At 42.4% G+C, this 21360-nt stretch overlaps 1 protein-coding gene across 2 annotated transcripts in view; it reads right to left on the bottom strand.

Moving 5' to 3' along the window:
• CNTNAP5 (contactin associated protein family member 5) overlaps positions 1-21360 on the bottom strand; it is a 967841-nt gene that overhangs the window by 116003 nt on the left and 830478 nt on the right. For both annotated transcript variants that reach the window (XM_062199074.1, XM_062199079.1), the window contains exons 18-19: positions 17402-17641; positions 7502-7726 (exon numbers count right to left, since the gene is read on the bottom strand). In XM_062199074.1, coding sequence (XP_062055058.1) covers positions 7502-7726; positions 17402-17641 — 465 coding nt within the window. The remainder of the gene's footprint in view (positions 1-7501; positions 7727-17401; positions 17642-21360) is intronic.

Here is a 21360-nt window from a genome sequence, read left to right as displayed (position 1 = left end):
CTGGCACTGAGGTGCAGAAGGTTAAGCCATCATCGAGGATGCCTGCATCTCACATTGTAGTGCCTGGTTTAAGTCCCAGCTGCTTCACTTCTGATCCAGCTTCCTGCTTACATGTCTGGGAGGCAGGGGATGATGGCCCAGGTACATGGTCTCTGATGCTTATGTGGAAGACCCAGGTTGAGTTCTGGCTCTTGGCTTCAGCCTGGCTCAGCCTGTGTGTGTGTGTGTGTGAGTGTGTATGACCCTCCATCTCTATCACTCTGCCTTTCAAATAAATAACTAAACAATAATAAACAATGCTTATTTTAATAAAAAAAACCACCTAATCTACACAACCAAGGGGTCTTGAAAAAGTTTCCAGAAATGTAAATTATGAAAGAACTATTCATACATTTCAAAATATACTTAACTGTGATTTCATCTTCCACAAAGTTTTTGAAGTGCCCTTGTGTGTTTCAGGACCTGGCTTTGCAGTAAGTAGGTCTCTTCCTAGGTCGAGCAAATACAGCGTGGTGCTTCAGAGGGCCATGGAGAATGCACCTTACCTTTTAACTCCACTTTTTTCCATAAACTTTTTATAGTCCACTCCTAGTCTGCTCTCCAGTCTTTATGGTGCTCTTTTCATATATGTACATATAGACAGACATATATCTGTAACACACATCTTCCTTTTAGAAACAGCAGATGAGTTCCCCAAAGGCCGTCCTCAGAAGTCTTCACTTTCATGCTTTGTGTATTTCAGTCTGCTGCCTGGGCCTGGTGAAGCACACCACATAACAAAGCACCCACTACAACAAAGTGAAGAGAAACAAGAAAGATGACCCTGATCCAATTCACGCCTCTTTGTCTCCACTCAGGGCTATGGTTGTTCTGTGCACAAACCCAGCAGTGCTGGATGCTCCATTTGTCCCTGCCTTTCCTCTCTAGCAGGGAGAAGTGACCAGGAAGACCGCCCCCTGGAGGTCAGTGTGTCATCACCACATTCTAGTGAAATGAATGCTGGAAGGGTAGCAAAAGATCGCCGGAAAGCCCAGAAGTCAGTGCAATGAAACAACCAAAACAAACTCTGGAAGTTTTCATGAGGTTTGGAGAAATGCCAGTTTCACAACTAGCAGAGAGTTGCATAAGTCAGGGTTTGGAAAAGCCACGGAAACAAGCCTTTGGGGGCATGTCTTAGTCGGCTTAGCAGGATTCCTGCTGCTCTCTGGAACTCAAGCCTGTGCCGGAGTCAAAGAGGTGCTCACAGGAGGCAGTGTTAAACCTGGAAGGCTTCTGTGGCAAAGGAGGAATGGGCGTCCGGAGGTCAACCCAACTCCGGCTAGCAGCTGTTGAGTTCTCTACTCTGAAGAGAGCCCTGCTTTGGATTTCACCTCATCCCTGGCTCCCTGGGGTGCACCTGTTCAAGACGCAAAGTGCCTGGCTTCATCATTATTCCCTCTGAGGTGCGTGTAAATTGCAAATGCAGATAGTGCATCTTAAGAATCTAAGTGCTTATAAAGACTGATGGAAAAGAATGCAGAAGCAAAGTCAGACAAACCATTTGGTGCTGGAAGGCATCCAAGCAGACACCATGGAGAGGTGACCTGGGAGCCCCATTTAGATTTTGCAGCCAAAATATTTCACTATAGATTGATGGCCTTCTTGTTAACACATATTCTAAATTTGATTTTTTTATGTCTACCATCAAGGAGTGAAAAAGGATAGATGATGAAAGAGTAGAAAAAGAAATTGATTGGGAAAATTATTTCTTTTGCAGTGAGGATGAGATGGAGAACACAAGGAATGGCTATAGATACACTTTTTTTAATTAAAGAATATGATGTCTGTGCCCAGTGTTGAGTTACAGCACGTTAAGCCATTGCTTCTGATGCCACCAGTCCATGTCAGAGTGCAAGTTCCAGTCCTTACTGCTCCGCTTCCCATCTTGCTCTCTGCTAATGGACCTGGAAAGGTATCAGATGGTGATTCAAATAATGTGGACCCCTGCCACCTTTGTCAGAGACCTAGATAGAGTTCTCTGCTCCTAGCTTCTACCAAGACAAGCCCCAGCCTTTAGGCTATTTGGGGAGTGACACAGAAGATGGAAGGTCTCCCCTCTCTGTGTGTGTGTGTGTGTGTGTTCCACTCTGTCACTCTGCCTTTGAAGTATTAAAGAAATGAAATGAAAGAAAAAAGAATCTGCCATCTGCCTGGAAGACACTGACTTAGCTTTTATGTCCCTACTTAGGGGTCACTCTTTCCATGAAGCAGTTTCTGAATTCCCTGCCCAGAGAAGTGGTTATCTCTGCCTCAGTCTATCTGGACCTACAACTGATGGGCTAAGTGGTCTATGGCCTCCCTGTCATAGTCATAGTGATCTTCAGGGACTTAGGAGCACACTGCAAAAAAGAGAAGAGGAACAATCAGGATGACCCTGATGCAATTCTAGCTCATTGTGCCACTCATTCTCCTCTCAGGCCCAGAGTGTATCACCACGGACTAAGGCATTCCATCAAGGAAGGGAAGGGATCTGCTGTCTTTATCTCTCTGGTCCTTGAAATAGTAGCTAGCAGGAGCTAGGTGCTCTGTGAGTATTTGTTAAGCAATGAGCTTGAAGGAGGCTCCCTGGAGCTGCCTAGAAGTTAAGCTCATCCCTCAGTGCAATGCTGTGAGGTGAAGCACATCGTTAGGACTCTGTCCCTGCACTCTCTTAACAGTTTTCCTCCCGTAAAGATGCCTTCTTCCCCTGATACGGAGTCTCTGAGACATTACCTGTGCCCCAGTGCCCCTGTGCCCCAGGTGACAGAGCTGCAACTGCCTTCTTTCCTAATGACTGCGGGTTTCTAATGTCTTCCTTGCTGCCTCTGCTGTTCAATCTCAGAAGCGAAAATCCCCTTCTCCACTTAGGAAAAACATGGCAACAGCTTACCCTGAATAATCTCCAGGTGGAGAAATTTCCAGAATAATGATAAAGGGCAAAGAATTCCAAACTTGCCAAAGGAAGCCTACGCCTGGTGAGTATAGCTTTGAGACACATCAACTACCATCTTCTGCCATGATCCACTGAATTCAATGTGCAATCCTAGGACTCTGTTCAAGGTTCATGCAAATCATCCACCCAGCTCCACCCTGGCTTCTCAGCCCAGACTGATACAAGAGAGCCATAGTTCCGAAAGAGAACCTGGCAATGGACATTTGCTTCCTCCTGGGGAAGACAGAAAACATTCCATTTAAGAGTGACCCCGCTAAGGCTAGGGTGTGGTGCAATGGGTTGAGTCAGCCCTTCTGATGCCAGTACCCTTTGTGAGTACTGGTTAAAGTCCTGGCTGTTCTGCTTCTGGTTCAGATCACTGCTAATGCACCTGGGAAAAAGGAGGAGAATGGCTGAAGCGCTATGTCCCCCTGCCACTCACATGGGAGATCTGGATGAAGTTCTGGGGTTTTGGGGGGCCAAACCCTGGCCATTTTGGCCACCTGGAGAATGAGCCAGCAGATGGAAGCTCGCTCTCTCTCTTTCTCTCTCTCTCTCTATCTCTTTCTCTCTCACTCCACCTTTCACATAAATGAATAAATCCTAAAAATAAAAAAGGGTGACCCCTCTTCATAAGTATCACTGGATTCACAAATATATGTTAAGTCAAAAAAACCAAAAGATTAAGGCATCTGTACTCACAGAGGACTCTGAATTCCATCTTAGAGGGCCATGACTCAGTCTTACCTCAAAAATGCTCCTGAAAGACCCTGCCCAGTTAACCCTGTACTCTTCCTTCTCCTGATCAATTTCCTACCTCTAAGTGTTCCTTACTTCCTCTAGCTTATACAAAAATAAGTATCCTGTTTGCTATAGTGCATCAAAGTCACATTCTAAATATTCTTAGCTCTTGATAACATAGTGTCTCCTCCCATATGACTCCCTGGTAATTAGGTCAGTGCCTTAATACCAGAAGCATACTGGGAATATACTACAAAGATATCAATTCTCAGTTCCCCAAAGCAGCCTTTCACCATCCTGACAGAAAGAAAGGGAATAAGGAATCACAAAATCTAAGACTGGGGAAGGAACTCAGAGGTTATTACTCCTCTCTCTTATCCATTACTGGAATTGTTAACACAGTTTCTCCAGCAAATAGGTATTTAATTATTTACTGAAAAATCTCCAATCACAGGGAACTCGCTACCATTCAAAGTCATAATTCTTCAATTTGGAGAGGATTCCTCCTTAAAGTTAATCAAATGCTACCTGCAAAATCCAGGTAATGTGATCCTCTCCCCTAGCTAGGTTTTCTTTTTGTGAGTCCCTCCTTCCTCCTTATCATCGTGAGACAGCACCACGTCCTGCTTGTCTTGCTTGTTTCCATGGTCCCTGACACTGTGCAGTTGGATTGGTAATTACACAGAGAGGTCACGGAAGAATGAACAAATGAGCAGCTACGTGACTTGTATCTCTGTGACACAAGGAGCTGGCAGGAGATCCCCTGGAATCTCAATCACTGCATTGCCTGTGACTGCCTCCCATGGGAGAATTCCCTGGAGTCATGTGGGGTGGAGCCTGAGTGGAGTGAGGCTCTGTTACTAATCCAGCTTAGACACTCTTTTACCCAGGTTTGCCTGGCTCACAGGGACTCCCATTCAAGTAATCACACTTGCCCAGAAGCCCAAGTGTAAAACAAACAAACCGGGCATAAATGTCCCCTTGCTTCATGCATTTATCTAGGGTTTAAGAAAATGCAAATGACAGGTTTGGCTTCTTGAACCAGTGGATTGAACAGCCAGTTGCAATGCCAGCATCTCATATGAGTGCCAGTTTGAGTCCCAGCTCCTCCACTTCTGATCCAGCTCCCTGCTAATGCACCTGGGAAAGCAACAGAATGAACCAAGTGTTAGGGACCCTGCCATCCGCATGGCTGGGTCAGGGATAGAGTTCCAGAATCTTGGCTTCGGCCTGACCCAGCCCCAGCCATTATGGCCATTTGAGGAGCAAACTGTTGGGTGAAATTTATCTCTCTCTGTTTCCTTTTTTCTCTTTCTCAAATTGTCCATCTGCATTTCAAATACATAAAATAAATCTAAAGGAAAAAGAAAGAAAATACACATGGCTATGGATCAAGCAGAGCTTTTAATGAACTAAGACTCTGGGATGTGGTTTTGAAGGTCTTCAAAAATTCATGGGAAAAGTACATTATTTAAAAATGTATAGATTTCACAATATTTCTGTACCAAAGTAAACTTATTTTTAATTATGTTTTTCCATGAACTTTTTGAAGTTCCCTCATAGAAGTAGAACAGAATTCAATATTTCTAAATAGTTATTCCCATTTTGCTTTGTCAATATTCGATCATCGTAGTATGTCCCAACCACATTATAAGAAGACAAAATGGCTTAGGAGGGAGATGGATGGGTTGCTTAGGAGACCTGGGTTCTGGATCCCTCTGTGTCATAAATCAGCTCTTTGGCTCACTTTAGCCTGGTTGATCTCCCCATGATGTAATGTGCTCAAACTGTCTTCACAGCCACAAGGGCCACTGTGGGTAAAACACTTGATACTAGACTTAATTTTAATCATAGAAAGCTATGCTGACAAATAGGAGGTCTAATAACCCACAATATTTTGTTTCCCTCTTGCAGATTTTTTCCAGGCCAAATGAACTTGCAATGGTCAATCATCATCTTAGTTTTTCCCTCCTTTTTTTTTCCTTCTCTCTGGATTAAATTTAGAATGAATAAGACTGTTAAATCATGCAGGCCATTCATATTATTATTCTACTTCAGGCCTGATCCACCCTAGAGGCTCCTTAGTTTTGATCCTATTTTTAGGCTCATAGATCATTCTTTATTTTCAGTGTTGCCTAAGTCATAAAGAAAGCTGAAGCAAAGAAAAATAACATCAGGAAAAGTGGAACACAAGAATTATCTATAGCTTCTTCCAGGTCTAAAAAAGGATCCAGAGGCTGGCATTGGAAGCTGTAGCATGTATCACCTGGTTCCCATTATTTTAATGCCTGTTTGAGTCCCCGCTGCTCAGCTTCTAATCTAGCTCCTGGATGATGTGCCTGGAAAACCAGAGGAAGATGGTCCAAGTACATGGGCCCCTGCTACCCACGTGGGGAATTGAGATGGAGTTCCTGGTTCCTGACTTGAGCCTGACCCATCCCATTCCCTGCTGTTGTGGCCCTCTGGAGAGTGAAACAGTAGTTTGAAAGATCTCTTTCTCTCCCTGTCTGTCCCTCTTTCTGTGTCACTCTGTCTTTCAAATATATTCATTATCTTTAAAAATAAATGAACGAATAAATAAAAAGGGCTCCATGAATGCTGCATCTTCCAGGCTTCTTTTCTGCTGTGGCTCAGGAGTGTCCTTTGAGGTTGCACAACAAAAGTGTCCATGTCTTTACCCTCTGTGCCTGGCCAAACAATTGTCCCTCTGACAGAATTTGAATTCACAGTGTCCTTGGACATGACTCTATCTCAAGTCTCCCTCCTTGAAGAGGGAAACACCTGCCTTTTCCTAACAGTTCTTATAAGAAGTGAGTTCTATTCCTTTCTCATGTTAATTTCACATTCAGTTTTGTCCACATTCTTTCCAAACTCTGATGCTTACCTTTTTGTTACATTAATAATGGACAATTTAATCTCAAGAGTCTAGGTTCTCTTAGATACTCTGCAAATTGAGAAATTGAATGTTTTTCAAATACTGCTAAATTGAGCACATCACTAGTCCAGAAAGCTTAAATAATAATGAATTGTATCCTTGGAAAAATAATTGAGTCTATTTATTTAGCGTTATTGAATCACTACCCTGTATTTGTGAATTTTATATCAAGTGCAAATAATCATAAAGGGAAAGGAAGTGATAAAGTTTTGATTTATAAAACAATTGTATTACAGTTTTGTCAGATAAAATTTCTCAAATATTGCTGTTTCAGAGTAGCAGTGCCAGAGTTTGTCATATAATATATATATGTATAAACACACACACACGTATGCACATATTTTATACATATATATATATATTTAACTTCAAAAGTTATCTGATTCTCAGAAACCAGCCCCCCCCCTATTCTGCAAGATTATGGCTCACATATACTGCTTCTTGAGACCTAGACAACTGATACCGTTTCATACAACTTGCATTTATGCTAGTTGTTTCAACAGCCCTCAGTAATGAGAATGGCAGCAAAGATGACAGGATATATGTGGCAACTGTCCTTTTGAAATTCAGATACGCATATGATCATCTCTTCTACACTTAACAGATTCCAGCACAGAATAAATATAAAGAATTACTGAGACACGGTTGAAGCAAATTAAGTCAATGCATTTGAGACTTCAGTGGTGAATTGACACTGGCCCTGAACACCAATTGCAATTCGTAAAGGTAAGGGATAATCAAAGGCTTTGGCTGGGAGTCAGTTGCTCAGGTGGGACCAGCGTGAGACTGAAATGATGCTGTGATCTGGAGGGCAGTCGCTCCTCGCAGCCCAGTCTGACACTCCCATTAGGTGTCTGGCCGCCACCTGCACTCACCGTTCTTGCAGAGCACAACAGCCAGGAAGTCCTGAGAAGAAGAATTCACGAAGAGCAAGAGGCTGGGTGCCCGACCCGTCACGAAGCTAAGTGCAATGTTCTCCTTGGATGGCATCGTGTCTGTGTAAATAGCTGATGACGAGAGGCTGAAGTTCTTGGTCACGGGGTAAGGTTCTTGGAGCATGTAAGTAACTGATGTCCCAGCCTCAAAAACAGCAGACACCTCTGCAAAATATAAGATGGGAAAACACACATGGACACAGTTAGCTGTTTACTCGGGAGAGTCACATTGCTTACTTGTTGTTTTTTAGGTACCAGGTACCATGTGAGCAGTTTTAGATGAATTACAGACTATGTCCCACCACCGCAAACTTTGAAAGGGACAAAAGTCTTATTCTTTTTTATAGTCAGACATGAGTCTAACAGAGGTTGAACAAGGTTGCACAGACTGAAAAGAGAACCCAGCTTTGCCTTCTGAAGTCCGAGTTCAGTTCACATGCATTTGCAAGATGACTGCCACATGCAAACCGAATATCTCCAGTAGCACAGATGCAATGTCCCTGCCTGCAGTATAGTGCAAAGAGGGGGCTATTGATACCACCTTCCTTGCAAATTTGTTTGCTCCTTATAGTTATGCTTCCCTGATGACTCTGGAAGTGGGCTCTAAGTCACTGAGCGAGGATAGTAATTATTCTCTATGGGATTGTGTAAGGACCAATGCAAACAGTCAAAAAAGCAATCTGTGGAAAGCACAGAGAAAGGGAATGGATGCCCACTCCTGGGCTCAATCATTTTAAATGTCTCAGCACTGACATTCAGTGGCAAAAAGTAGCAAAGACTTGGACAAGTAGCCTTCCTATGGGAAACAATCCCTAAGCACAGTATACTGAATAGAGCTAAACCACCACCATGGAGAAATGAAGCATCTACAATTTGATGAAATTCACTTAGCAGGAACTGCAAATCATCCAACCATCTCTGTAGGTAGCTCTCATTCCAACTGCCATTATTTTGGGTTAGTGCAGCACAAATCAGTGCCAGATCTGAAGTTCTGCTCAATTTCATGCCGGCTGTGTGGACCCAGGCAAGCCAGTGAACCCTGTGGAGATTATGTTGTCCTCTGGTGAATGGGAATCATAACATCAACCTTTTCAGTAACTTCCTGTGGATAAAGGAGATAGTGTCCAACTCAAGAGGACTGTCAGTGTGGTATGAGCTGAGACTCTCTATGTTGGAAGAGAATTTGACCTGAGCCCGTGCAAATAGCCTTCATATAACATTAGCTTCTGGATTATACATCCATCCAAATCCTGAACTATTTGCTCTGGGATGAAGGCTGTTCTTGAGTTCACTTTAATTTTGTCTCTATACAGTGTCAGGGTGTGAAGGAAAGGTTTCCTCAGAGAGCAACATAGCTTACATCTGGTAGAAAACCTTGCCCCTAAAAATGCACAGTAATCAGTAATTCATGATTAATGGCCCCTTACCCTGAATGATGTATAGAATTGTCCCCAGATCCCCATGATAGTCTCTGATTGAGTTGGTGGCACCTAGAACACAATCAAACCTGGCTTTTGCTTCCCTAATTCTATTGCAGATTTGTTCCACCTTGTGAAAATTCTGTAACAGTTTGTAACAGTGCCAAAAAAATTAAAGTTGCATATTTATGCATATTGCCTAGGAGACTGGGAATACTAGTTCATTTTTACCAAGGTTCAGAGAAAATGTTATGCATTTAGCATTCATGTTTTAATATTGATATTTTTGAATGTAAAAATATACATCCAACATTGTGACAGTAAGAGCTGTGGTTAATCATTAACTTGATTCAAGCATTTTCCTACAGTGAATTTCCTCAGGGATGTTTGCCCTGCATTTTGAATTACCATCTTCTACTTACCAGAATAAAGGGATTTAATTCAGTGTATGTGGGTGTGCTTAAACATATGTCAAGTTCAGACCATTGTCTTATGAACAGCATTTAAACACACACAGATGCATATATACATATATATATATATGTGTGTGTGTGTGTGTGTGTGTATAAGCACTTTTTTATACTTAGGACAAGAAATTAAAAATTAAGCACAGTTTATATTTGGAAATCTCAAACCACATTTCTACAGTGCTATTTCTCCAACCTCAGTTCTAACAATTTTTAATGCTTAGATATTGTTTATTTGTGCATAAAACTAAATGTGTCAATTCACCTAGACTCTATTATTCTTTCTTTTTTGATGACTTATTTTATTTATTTGAAAGGCAGAGTTACAGAGAGAGAGAAGGAAAGAGAGAATCTTCTAGCTACTGATTATGGCCAGGGCTAGGCCAGGCCAAAGCCAGGGGCTGGGAGCTTCTTCCATGTCTCCCACATGGGTATAGGAACCTAAGCCCTTGGGCCATCTTCTGCTGATTTCTCAGGCTCATTTGGAGGGAGCGGATTTGAAGTGGAACAGTGGCAACTTGAACAGGAGCCCAAATGGGATGCTGGCATTGCAGGTGTTGGCTTTACCTGCTACACCGTAATGCTGGCCCTGACTCTATTATTCTTTCAGTTTCTTATGTTGTGCCTTCTAAGAGTCTAAGCTTCCTGATGAAGTGGATTGAGTCATCTGAACATTCAAAACCACGAGGATAAATGGAAGAACAGCTGGAAGTTGACTACTAGTGACCTTCACTCTACCCCAGGCCATAGCCTCCACACTATCACTTTTCCCTTGAGTGACTACTGGTAGAAGAAAATGTACTAATTAGATTCTGAGATGGTAAGACACACATTTAGCGGACAGACTTCAATGAATGTGAAGAAACTGAAATGTGTCACCATAAAATCTGCCTCTTGGACATTGCTATTTATAAGCTCAAGACAATCAAAATGCAGAGAAACTCTACCTACTCTCTTTTGCCTCAAAGCTTTACAGAAAATTAGAAATTAGAAAGTCAAAGGTCTTTCTAATCCCTTTCTCCCATTGCTAAAAGAGAGATGGAAATTCCTGCTCAGATATGAACACCATGGGAAACTGGGAGCTAGCCTTCTTCCCATAAATTTACCATCCCAGTTTCCAGGCCTCCGATGGAATTCTAGACCCTAAGCCACTGCTTTGAGTAACTTTTTAACCACCTAATGAACAATGCACATATGGATACACGCTCATTAATCTGTTTTGTGTTACAGGAGTCTTGTCGCAACAAAAACTCACACAGCTTCAGGGAAAAATTGTAACCCCTCCCCCACCTTCAGAAGTAAGCCTAGGGTTTGACATGTGAAGAGTGGAGACAATGATTTCCAGAGTGTGACATCCTTGAGACCCAGAGTAGCTTGGGAACACCTGCAACGGGAGCTTAGCAGTAGACTTTGAAGGGACTCTGAGGAGGAGCTAAGAAGCAGGGTGGCCTGAGGAGGGAATCTGATTGGTTGGAAATGAAGCCTGGCTCTGTCTATCTTAGTTCTCCAAGGACCCTACTCAGTCTTTGCTTATGCAAATTTGAATGGAAGTGAGCTCAATCATGGCATGGATGGAAGGATTGGATGGCAAAATATAAAAGTACAGAGCACAGGAGTCTCTCATAAAGACTAGCTGGGCTTTATAACAGTCTTGGAATTAGATTTAGAATTACAACAGTTATAAAGACCAGTCCTGGAAAACGAGTAGGCTAGTGGTTAATGTGAGATTAGTGAATCTATAATTAACTTAGAAAAAAATCAATCTAAAAATAAATGCAATGGTTAGAAATTTGACCACTGATTGAATATTTCATAATATTAAAATATATCATTATATTTTTATTATTACCTAATTACATGATGATGATCCTGTGGTGATGTGTTTTTAATGAGTCCATATCTTTTAGCAATACATAGTGTAATATTTATGCATTAAGTGACATTATATATGGAATTTGCTTCAAAATAACAAAGGAGAAGGACAAGAGGTGACTATGGAGACAATGACAATGACCATCATCTGGTAATGGGGGAAACCAAACAATGCTAGCACAGGGGTTTTTAACCTCTTCCCTCTGCTACAGAATATTTTTACATGTTCCAATACAAAAAATAGGGAAAAAAAGGGATATGTATTTAACAGGAAGGTAAACATTAAACAATTTTTAAATAGGCATTTACCAATATGTAAAAACAATTTAATGTGCATTCTATTTTTCATAGAAATACTTGACTGGGACAAAAAGCACTATGTGTATTTATCACAGCATTATTTAGATACTAAATTTGAGGTAATCTAAAATCCCCAAACAATATAAAAAGCAAGAATTTAAGAAGGCTTTATGTGACTGGAGTTAGCCCAAGTGTTTTATGAAGGACTCACCAGGTTTTGAAAAACTTGTGAAAGATATCTACATTTTCTATATTTTATAGGTGAGGAAATCAAGGAACCTTGAGGTTGAGTTACAAAATCAATGACACATAGTAGATTATAGGTTGTACATGAGCCAGAATCTGAATTTAGGTAGGTCTGGTGGCAGAGGGGCAATGCATTAAATAAGAGAAAGCATTTGAGCTACACAGAACCTATTGCAATCATTAAAAATGATACCTACAGATATATACACATCTTACAGGAATACTTATGAAATAAAATTAAGTTAAATCATGACATAAAATATAACAGAAGCATCATTGTCTGTGGGTCATTAAATTGGGTTTTAACTTTACTAGTTTTGAAAGCATAGTCTTAAATAAATACTCAAATATGTTATCTAACATTTTTAATTAGAAAAAATATTTCAAGAAAACACCAAGATTGTCATACACAGACATGATGTAAGTGATGCAGTAGGGGCAGCTAAAGGCCAATTTAAAGCAGCAACACATGGTGCTGGCACAAGTAGAGAGTCCTACGCAAAAGCATGAAGTTGCAACTCTACCTCAAAATAGCAAACAAACAAAACACTCAAAACTCAACATGGGTTAAAGACCTAAATGCAAGAGCTAAGTCTATAAAAGTCCTGGAAGCCACCTTAAGTGCAAACCTCCATGACCTTGGATTAGGCAAAGATTTTTTTATCATGGCTAAACTAATCTTTACCAGAATTTAAAACTTTTGTGCTTCAAATGATAGTATAAGGAAATAAAACTACAACCAAAGAATGGGAAAGTATTTGCAAATCATGTATCTAATAAAGGAATTATATTCAGAACCCACAAGAATTCTTTTTTTTTTTTTTTTTTTTGGACAGGCAGAGTTAGACAGTGAGAGAGAGACAGAGAGAAAGGTCTTCCTTTTTCTGTTGGTTCACCTCCCAGTTGGCCTCTACAGCTGGCGCTCTACGCTGATCTGAAACCAGGAGCCAGGTGCTTAGGTGCTTCCTCTTGGTTTCCCATGCTAGTGCAGGGCCCAAGGGCCTGGGCCATCCTCCACTGCACTTCCAGGCCACAGCAGAGAGCTGGCCTGGAAGAGGAGCAAGTGGGATAGAATCCGGCGCCCCAACCAGAACTAGAACCCGGGGTGCCGGCGCCGCAGGTGGAGGATTAGCCAAGTAAGCCGCAGCACTGGCCCACAAGAATTCTTACAATTGGATGATAGAGAAAGATAAATAAATAAAAATTGGCAAAGGATTTGAATAGATATTTCTCCAAAGAAGATACTAATGGACAGTCAGCACGTGCAAAGATGTTCAACATCATTAGTCATTCGGGAAATGACTACAGGGTAATTGCCATTTCACAGTTGGTACGATGTAAATTATGAAAAAGTTACACAGTGGGGCGAACATTTAACCCAGCAGTTAAGACATCAATTAAAACACCTGCATCATATATTGGAGAACCTGGGGTGCAATATCCAGCTTGGATTCCTAACTGTACCTTCCTCCTCATGCAGGAAAACGAACCCAAAAACAGGATGGCCCTCCAACGCTGACACTCACTAGCGAGGCAGTAAACCTCTGAAGCCGTCATCTGTTAACCTCTGTTACTAACGCCTGACTACCCTATTAGTATAAGGATAAGGTATGTACTCATAAGTTTTAGTTCACTGCTGGCTCATTTTATGATAATTATTGCTATGCACCATTATCAGAAACAGAAAGTGAGCCAACAGATCATGTCCCTGACACAGGCATGGGTAATGAGCAAATGTCCTTAACTCCAACCGAGATGCTTCAAATATTTGCATATCACTTCTCTAAGAGCTACTGTGCTTTAGTAAGTAGCAAGGATGACTATGCTTATAGAAGATTCTCTCTGCTGAGGACCATCTTCTAGCTGATAGTTCTCCATGTAAGTTTCAAGCCACCATTCCCAGAGGCAATTGGTACCATTAAAAGTTTTGATTTAAAGCCGGCGCCGCGGCTCACTAGGCTAATCCTCCACCTTGAGGCGCCGGCACACCGGGTTCTACTCCCAGTCAGGACACCGATCCTGTCCCGGTCGCCCCTCTTCCAGGCCAGCTCTCTGCTGTGGCCAGGGAGTGCAGTGGAGGATGGCCCAAGTGCTTGGGCCCTGCACCCCATGGGAGACCAGGAGAAGCACCTGGCTCCTGCCTTCGGATCAGCGCGGTGCGCTGGCCTCAGCTCGCCTACCGCGGCGGCCATTGGAGGGTGAACCAATGGCAAAAGGAAGACCTTTCTCTCTATCTCCCTCTACTGTCCACTCTGCCTGTCAAAAAAAAAAAAAAAAAAGTTTTGATTTAAAAGCCCACCTTACATCCTGCACAATTAGTGAATATGAAACAAGTCATTTCCTTAGAGTTGTCAGAAAGGAGGGAAAGTTTGGAAACCATGAAATATAAAGTGTGTTAAACAGACTAAGCACACATTTGTCTATTCAACTTATAGGTAAAAACTAAAAAGTAGGGGGGCCGGGACAGTGGCGCAGTAGGTTAATCCTCTGCCATCGGCGCCAGCATCCCATATGGGCTCCGGTTCTAGTCCCGGATGCTCCTGTTCCAATCCAGCTCTCTGCTGTGGCCTGGGATAGCAGTAGAAGGTGACCCAAGTGCTTGGGCTCCTGTACCTGCATGGGAGGCTGGAAAGAAGCTCCTGGCTCCTGGCTACGGATTGGTCTAGCTCCGGCCATTGTGGCCATTTGGGGAATGAACCACCAGAAGGAAGACCTTTCTCTCTGTCTCTCCCTCTAACTGTCTGTAACTCTACCTCTCAAATAAATAAAATCTTTAAAAAAATTAAAAATTGAGAAGAAGCACGGAGAATGTTCCAACATGTGACACAGAGACATGGAAAAATAAGAATTAATAAGAGTCCTTTCAATTAAAGGAGCCTCCGACAGCAGCAACATAAATTAGGCTACATTTATAGCAAGATAATCTATATGCTCGACTAATGTCCTTGGAGAAGGGTAGAGAGAGTCTGTTGTTTGTTTGTTTGTTTTTCCCAAACAGAAAAGTTGAGTACAGAAGCTGTAAAACAGTGTTTGTGGACCTGAATTAAGTGGGCCTTGGAGTGTGTATTCTGTATTTGTGTTTCTTTTAGCACATGGTGCTGCTGTAAGGGTTGCATGCAAACCTTTCTGAAGCTATGCAGAGATCACCCGATGTAAAAATCAAGTAGCACTGGCTCTGAGGTCACTGTAAACTTACGGGATGAGACCTGTTTGTTTTCAGCTGCCATACAGGATGCAAGCATTGTTGGTTCTACAACATCTGCCATTCGTTTTCTCCAAACAACAACAACAACAACACACAGCAATTCCAACTAATTGGAGAGAACACTAGATGAAAGAATGGAGAGTTTAGAGACTCCTTCAAAGAAAACTCTGCATACTGTTTTTTTTTTTTCCTATTGTATTTAAGTTCCAATAGTAAACTGGACTAAATAAAACACTATTTGGTAGAAATACTTGGAAAATGGATTTTAACAAATTAACAAGAATTATTCACAGTTGCCATAATTGCATTTAAAGCATATCTCATACTGACTAAAATGTCTTTTTTAATAGTTTAAATGCTTCTCTTGAAATACTGCTTACATTCTTTGCTCAACAAACTTTACCTTCTAATCAATAAATTTTAAAAGTACTGCAAAAATTGATAATATACCAAATACTTTGTACTTTAGTTTGAGAATTACTAAGTCGATGTGACAGCACTTCAAAACATACTTGACAAACACAGAATTAAGAGAAGTTTATTATGGTGCAAACAATGTTTGAAATCTGTGCACTCACTTTTCATAATATGCATTCCCCAAAACTTTCTGAAGTAGCTACCTACTCTGAATAATGAGGTTTTTAAAGTTTTTGTGGTTCCCTTGAATTTTCTAATGGATTCATGCTAGGACCATCACTCCTTTTACAAAGTGGAGTGATCACGACAAACTTTGTCAATGTAATGAATTTTCAAAGTCAGGGAAGTGTTGAAAGAGCACCAAGACAGGAATTTTGGCTTTTGTGGTCCAATCCCAGGCCACTCATGAATGGCACAGGAGCCTCTAAGCAGAGAGTTTTAAGGTAGGTGATTGGCCTGGCAATTACGTTACCTGTTGGGACACTTTTGTCCCTTATTGGAGTGCCTGGGTTTGAAACTGCCTCCACTCTTGTTTCCAGTTAAACCCTGGGAGGCAGCAGTGATGGCTCAAGTTATTGAGCTGAGGGCCACCCATGTGCAACTTCCATTTTGAGTTACTAGTGTCCATTCTTGGCTCCAGCCATGGGTAATGACAGGCATTTTGGCACCAAATTAGAAGATGGCAATTAGTGTTGTTCCTGTTTCATTATCTTTCAGCCTTATAAATTTTAAGCAAGCAAACAAGTAAATAAATACATTAAAATTAACAGAGAATTTAAATGTTTGGGCAACACCTAGAGAATAGGGAAATTTCACTAGATACCCAATATTGTGTTTACTAATGTACCTAAGCTCTCTTTCTTGCAAAAAAAAAAATAGGCTTAGCATTTTTAAGGTTCCTTCAGTGTTAGATTCTACGATTCTTTGGTGACATTTGTGGATGAATGAATAGAACAGAAAATATCACTGTGTCACTAACAATCGGCTGACACACCAGAAGTGAGAGGCCATCATTTCCAGTCCTCAGGTGGTTTCACTGTCATTAACAGTGTGCTGTGCTGTAATTACCAATGCAGTTCAACTGTGTCTGCAATGGACACAGGTGACGATAATGAGTCCATGCAATGATGCTGAGTGTCTACACCAAGGGAAATAGAGGGAGAGTAAATGATGAGGGCTTTCCAAGGCTCTGGGTACTGTGTGGCCTGACCACAGCCTATACCTGCATTACACAAGGAAGCTACTCAAGTGCCTGGCACCAGTGTTGTGGCGCAGCACATTAAGCTGCTGCCTGAAATGCTGGCATCCCATATCAGGGCACTGTTTCAAGTCCCAGCTGCTCTTCTCCCAATCCAGTTTCCTGCTAACGGGCCTGGGAAGGCAGCAAGAGATAGCCAAACTACTGGAGACCCAGATGGAGTTCCAGGCTCCTAGCTTTGGTCTGGCTCAGCCTCAGCCACTGTGGCCATTAGGTCAGTCAACCAGCAAATGGAATCTCTTTATCTCTCTCTCTCTCCCTCTCTCTCTCTGTCACTCTGCCTTCAAGAAATAAAAATATTAAAGATTTATTTTATTTATTTGAAAGGCAGAGTGACAGAGAGAGAGAGAAGGAGAGACAGAGGGCGAGATCTTCCCTCCACTGGTTCATTCCCCAAATAGCCACAACAGCCAGGGCAGGGACAGACCACAGCCAGGATCCAGGAGCTGCTTCTGAGTTCCCCACAAGGGCCCACACACTGGGGTCATCTTCCGCTGCTTTCCAGGGTGCATTTGCAGAGATTGGACAGGAAGTAGAGCAGCTGGGACTTGGACTGGAGCCTATATGTGATGCTGGTGTTGCAATCGGCAGCTTACCATGCTATGCCACGAGTGCGGGCTCCTGAAATTAACAATTTTAACAAAGCGTCTGGCATACCTTTTTTGCAAAAGGGCCCTTCATATGGTGAGTTGGTGCAGTCGCACAGGTAGCCACTGTGCTTCTCCACACACTTGCCCCCATTGTGACAGATGCTGCCATAGCTGCTGCAGTGGCCGGGGCAGCCTGGCCTCACTCCAGATGTGACCTTTGCCCTCTCCTCCAGGTCCAACTTCTGTCCATTCATGTGTAAGGAGCGGATGCATCCTAGGAAGCCTTTCTGTCTTGATGATGTTCCTCCTACAGGCAAAAAACAAATTAAAAAAAAAACAACCATATTTAAGTTTTTAGGATTAAATAATTTTAGGTTTAATAGCCACATTGGTAAAGTTAACTGTTGTTCCATTGCCGAACTGTGCTGAACTTTTCCACTAAAAAGTTTCTACTGAGAGTTGGAACATCAAAGAATCTGGGAAAAATGCATGTACTTCTAGGCTGGGAATGGTGGCATCTCCTTCAAGAAGGAGATAGCCTGTGGTTTTTATGGAATCCAGAACCTCACAGGCCTTAAGGGTGAAGTTTCAGATGTCCAAGTCCACTGCAAATATAGTAAAACAGGTCTGTACACAGTCTACAGAAGACTTCAATCTGAAGTAGGCGACTCATAATGGGACTTCCCTTCTGGCAAAGACAGAAGCAGGCTGGTGGGTTCAACATGACAGAAGCACTTCCTAAGCCATATGTAGCACAGTGCAGAGACGTGGGTTAGGGTCCAGCTTCTGACTTTCAGGGTAAAATCAAAGCTTTCTGAGTGTCCTGTTTCCATTGGAAATGTAGGAGTCTACCAGTCTGCCCTCTATGATGCCAGAAAAATGCATTTTGAGAAACAACAAACCAAGATATCAAATGAAATCCCATCAGCAGGCATTTCTTTGGCACTGGAAATTCTGAGTGAAACCAGGAAGGCAGAGTCCCAAGCTTCTCTTAAAGCACACACATTATATTTCTTTTTTAAAAAATATACATTTATTTATTTGAGAGGTAGAGTTACAGAGAGAGAGGGAGAGACAGAGAGAACAGTCTTTGGGAGCTGGGCCGATCCAAAGCCAGGAAGCAGGAGCTTCTTCTGGGTCTCCCAGGCAGGTGCAAGGGCCCAGGGATTTGGGTCACCTTCCACTGCTTTCCCAGGGCATAGCAGAGAGCTGGATCAGAAGAGGAGCAGACAGGATACAATCCAGCTCCCGTTTGGGATGTCAGTGCTACAAATGGGAGCTTATCCCACTACTCCACAGTGCAGATCCCCACATTGTATTTCAAATTCTTTAAGTGACCTATTCTTTTTTTTAAAAAAAATTGCTTCTTTGCTTCTCCTTTAACATTGATATTCCTGGCATGAGATAACAAATGCTGCAATTCCCATTTGATCCCCGTCATGGAAACGTATTTTTGTTGGTTAGTTGCTAGACTAAGATGTGATAAAGTGTGTGCGCACACATGGGTGGGTGGAGGACAAATCCATGTCTTCACAATCTACCAAATGCGCTGCTGGAGAGAAGGTAGAAGGGAAAGGATCAAAGGACAGACTGACTTGACATTTATTTTTTGTATCCTTAGTATATGCATGAGCCTCATTCCGTTCTAATTTCATATTCTACAACATTATACATCATAGATTACCAGATAAAAATAAACGTGGGTCACATGAGAATTCTCATTGTGTTATCTCATGCGTGGAAGATAGATGTAAAAAAAGAAACAATGATGCATGTTAGAAGGAAGCCTAAAGAATTCCTGGGGAAGCGCATTTGATACAGAGATTAAGACACTACTTAGGGGGCCAGCGCTGTGGCATAGCGGGTAAAGCCACCGCCTGCAGTGCTGGCATCTCATATGGGTGCTGGTTCAAGACCCGGCTGATCCACTTCTGATCCAGCTCTCTGCTATGGCCTGGGAAGGCAGTAGAATATGGCCCAAGTCCTTGGGCCCCTGCACCCACCTGGGAGACCCAGAAGAAGCTCTTGGCCCCTGGCTTCAGATCGACCCAGTTCCTACCTTTGCAGCCATCTGGGGAGTGAATCAGTGAATGGAAGACCTTTCTCTCTCTCTATGCCTCTGCTTCTCTGTAACTCTGTCTTTAAAATAAATACATAAAATTCTATAAAAAGAAAAGATATCACTTGGATGGCTGGCACTGTGATGCAGTGGGTTAAGCCACTGTCTTCAATGCAGCATGAAAGATGGGCATTGGTTTGAGTCCTGGCTGCTCCATTTCTGATAAAATTCCCTGCTAATGCACCGGGGAAAGCAGCAGAAGATGGTTCAAGTGCTTTGATCCCTGCTAACCACCTGGGAGACCCAGATGAAGCTCCTGGCTCCTGGCTTTGGCCTGGCCCAGCCCTGGCCATTACAGCCATTTGGGGAGTGAATTAGTGCATGGAAGATCTCTCTCTCTCTCGCTCTTGCTCTCACTCTCACTCTAGCTCTCTCACTCTGACTTAAAAAGAAAGAAAAGAGACACCACTTGGAATGACACATCCTTTGTCAGAGTGACAGGGCTTGACTTCTGGCTCTGCTTTTAATTACATCATCCAGCTGATGCATACCCTGAGAGGCCACCAGTAATTTAGCACAAGTACTTGTATCTGGAACCTACATGGGAGACCCAGATTGAATATTTGACTTGTGGTTTCAAATCCTGCTCAACCCCAGCTGTTGCTGGCATTTGTGGAGTGAACCAGGGGATGGGAAGATCACTCACTCGCTCTCTCACTTTCTAACAATAATTTGCAAAATAGTTTTTCAGGGGAAATTCTGAAATCAGGCATCCTGGCAAGAAAACAAAACCAGGATGGTGGGATGGCATGTGAGGTTCAGGGGGGCAGCCTTTTAAAATCACCCCTGCATCTAAAGGTGAAAAGAGCACATCACTAAGAGATAAATCAAATCTCTTATTTGAAGCAATGCTAAAACTTCACTGTGTCAGTGTTTTCGGTTCTGATAAGTGATACCCAAGCAGGCTAGGAGGCCAAACCCAAATTGCATTCTTCTGTCGGTCTCAATTTCGTTCAGGAAATCTCCTTTTACCCACAAGATAGATCAATTAGTCACACAAGCCCATCACACAGGAAGACTCAGCCTTTCTTTCCTAGAGACTGTGCAGAATAAAGAGGGGAGGATTTACGCAGGCAAATGCTTTGTGTTTTTTTGTTTTCCTTATTTTGCAGTCACTCCCCACAGTGGATTTGAATAACTCTTCATCTATTTTGTTAGTGTCACTTTTCTTCCAGCGGAGGTAGAGAATGCAAGATCTATGGCACATTTGCTTGCATGTGACTTAGTCAACAAGTTTATAAATGGAGGAGAAGGTCATGGAGGTGGTTTCTCTAGAAGAAGAAATGCACTCATTGAGGTCTGAGACACACAGAGCCTGGAGAGACTGCCCCAAACAAGGGGACGTTTCACTTCCAGATGCTGACAAAATACAACATGATGAGATATGACCTCGAGTGCACAATGAACTAAATTCCAGCTTTCTTCTGGATGCTTTTCATCTTTACAAAGGATAAAAAGAGGTTAAGTTCCATTTTAATTTGGAGGTCAAGTTCCATTTTAATGTGTGTGCTTATTAAGCATTCAATATTAAAAAAAAAATCCCACAGCTACACACACACAAACACACACAGAATGGTGGCCAGTTCCCTGCATTTTCTGATGACATTACCTACTACGTTTAGTGTTGTTTGAGGTATGCATCTGCTGTGAAACTTAGATACTGCACAGAAACAAAGCCAAAATCTCTCCCCACCCCTCCCACCTCACTCATAGCCATCCTTCTCCCCATCCCAGCCCACGCATCTCTGGATGCAAGTGCTTCTTTCAGTCATGCTCTTGGTACAGGGCCCCTCACCTCCACCTTAGCCCCTGAAACAACATTCTACTTTTAGACTCTTTCTATCCATTCACCATTTTGAAGCCAGAATGGATGCAAACTTGAAAGTTGGATTCTATTTCCTTTTGAT

The sequence above is a fragment of the Lepus europaeus genome, chromosome 1, assembly GCF_033115175.1.
Source record: "Lepus europaeus isolate LE1 chromosome 1, mLepTim1.pri, whole genome shotgun sequence".
Lineage (NCBI taxonomy): Eukaryota > Metazoa > Chordata > Mammalia > Lagomorpha > Leporidae > Lepus > Lepus europaeus.
This window is presented reverse-complemented; position numbering and strand designations above follow the sequence as displayed.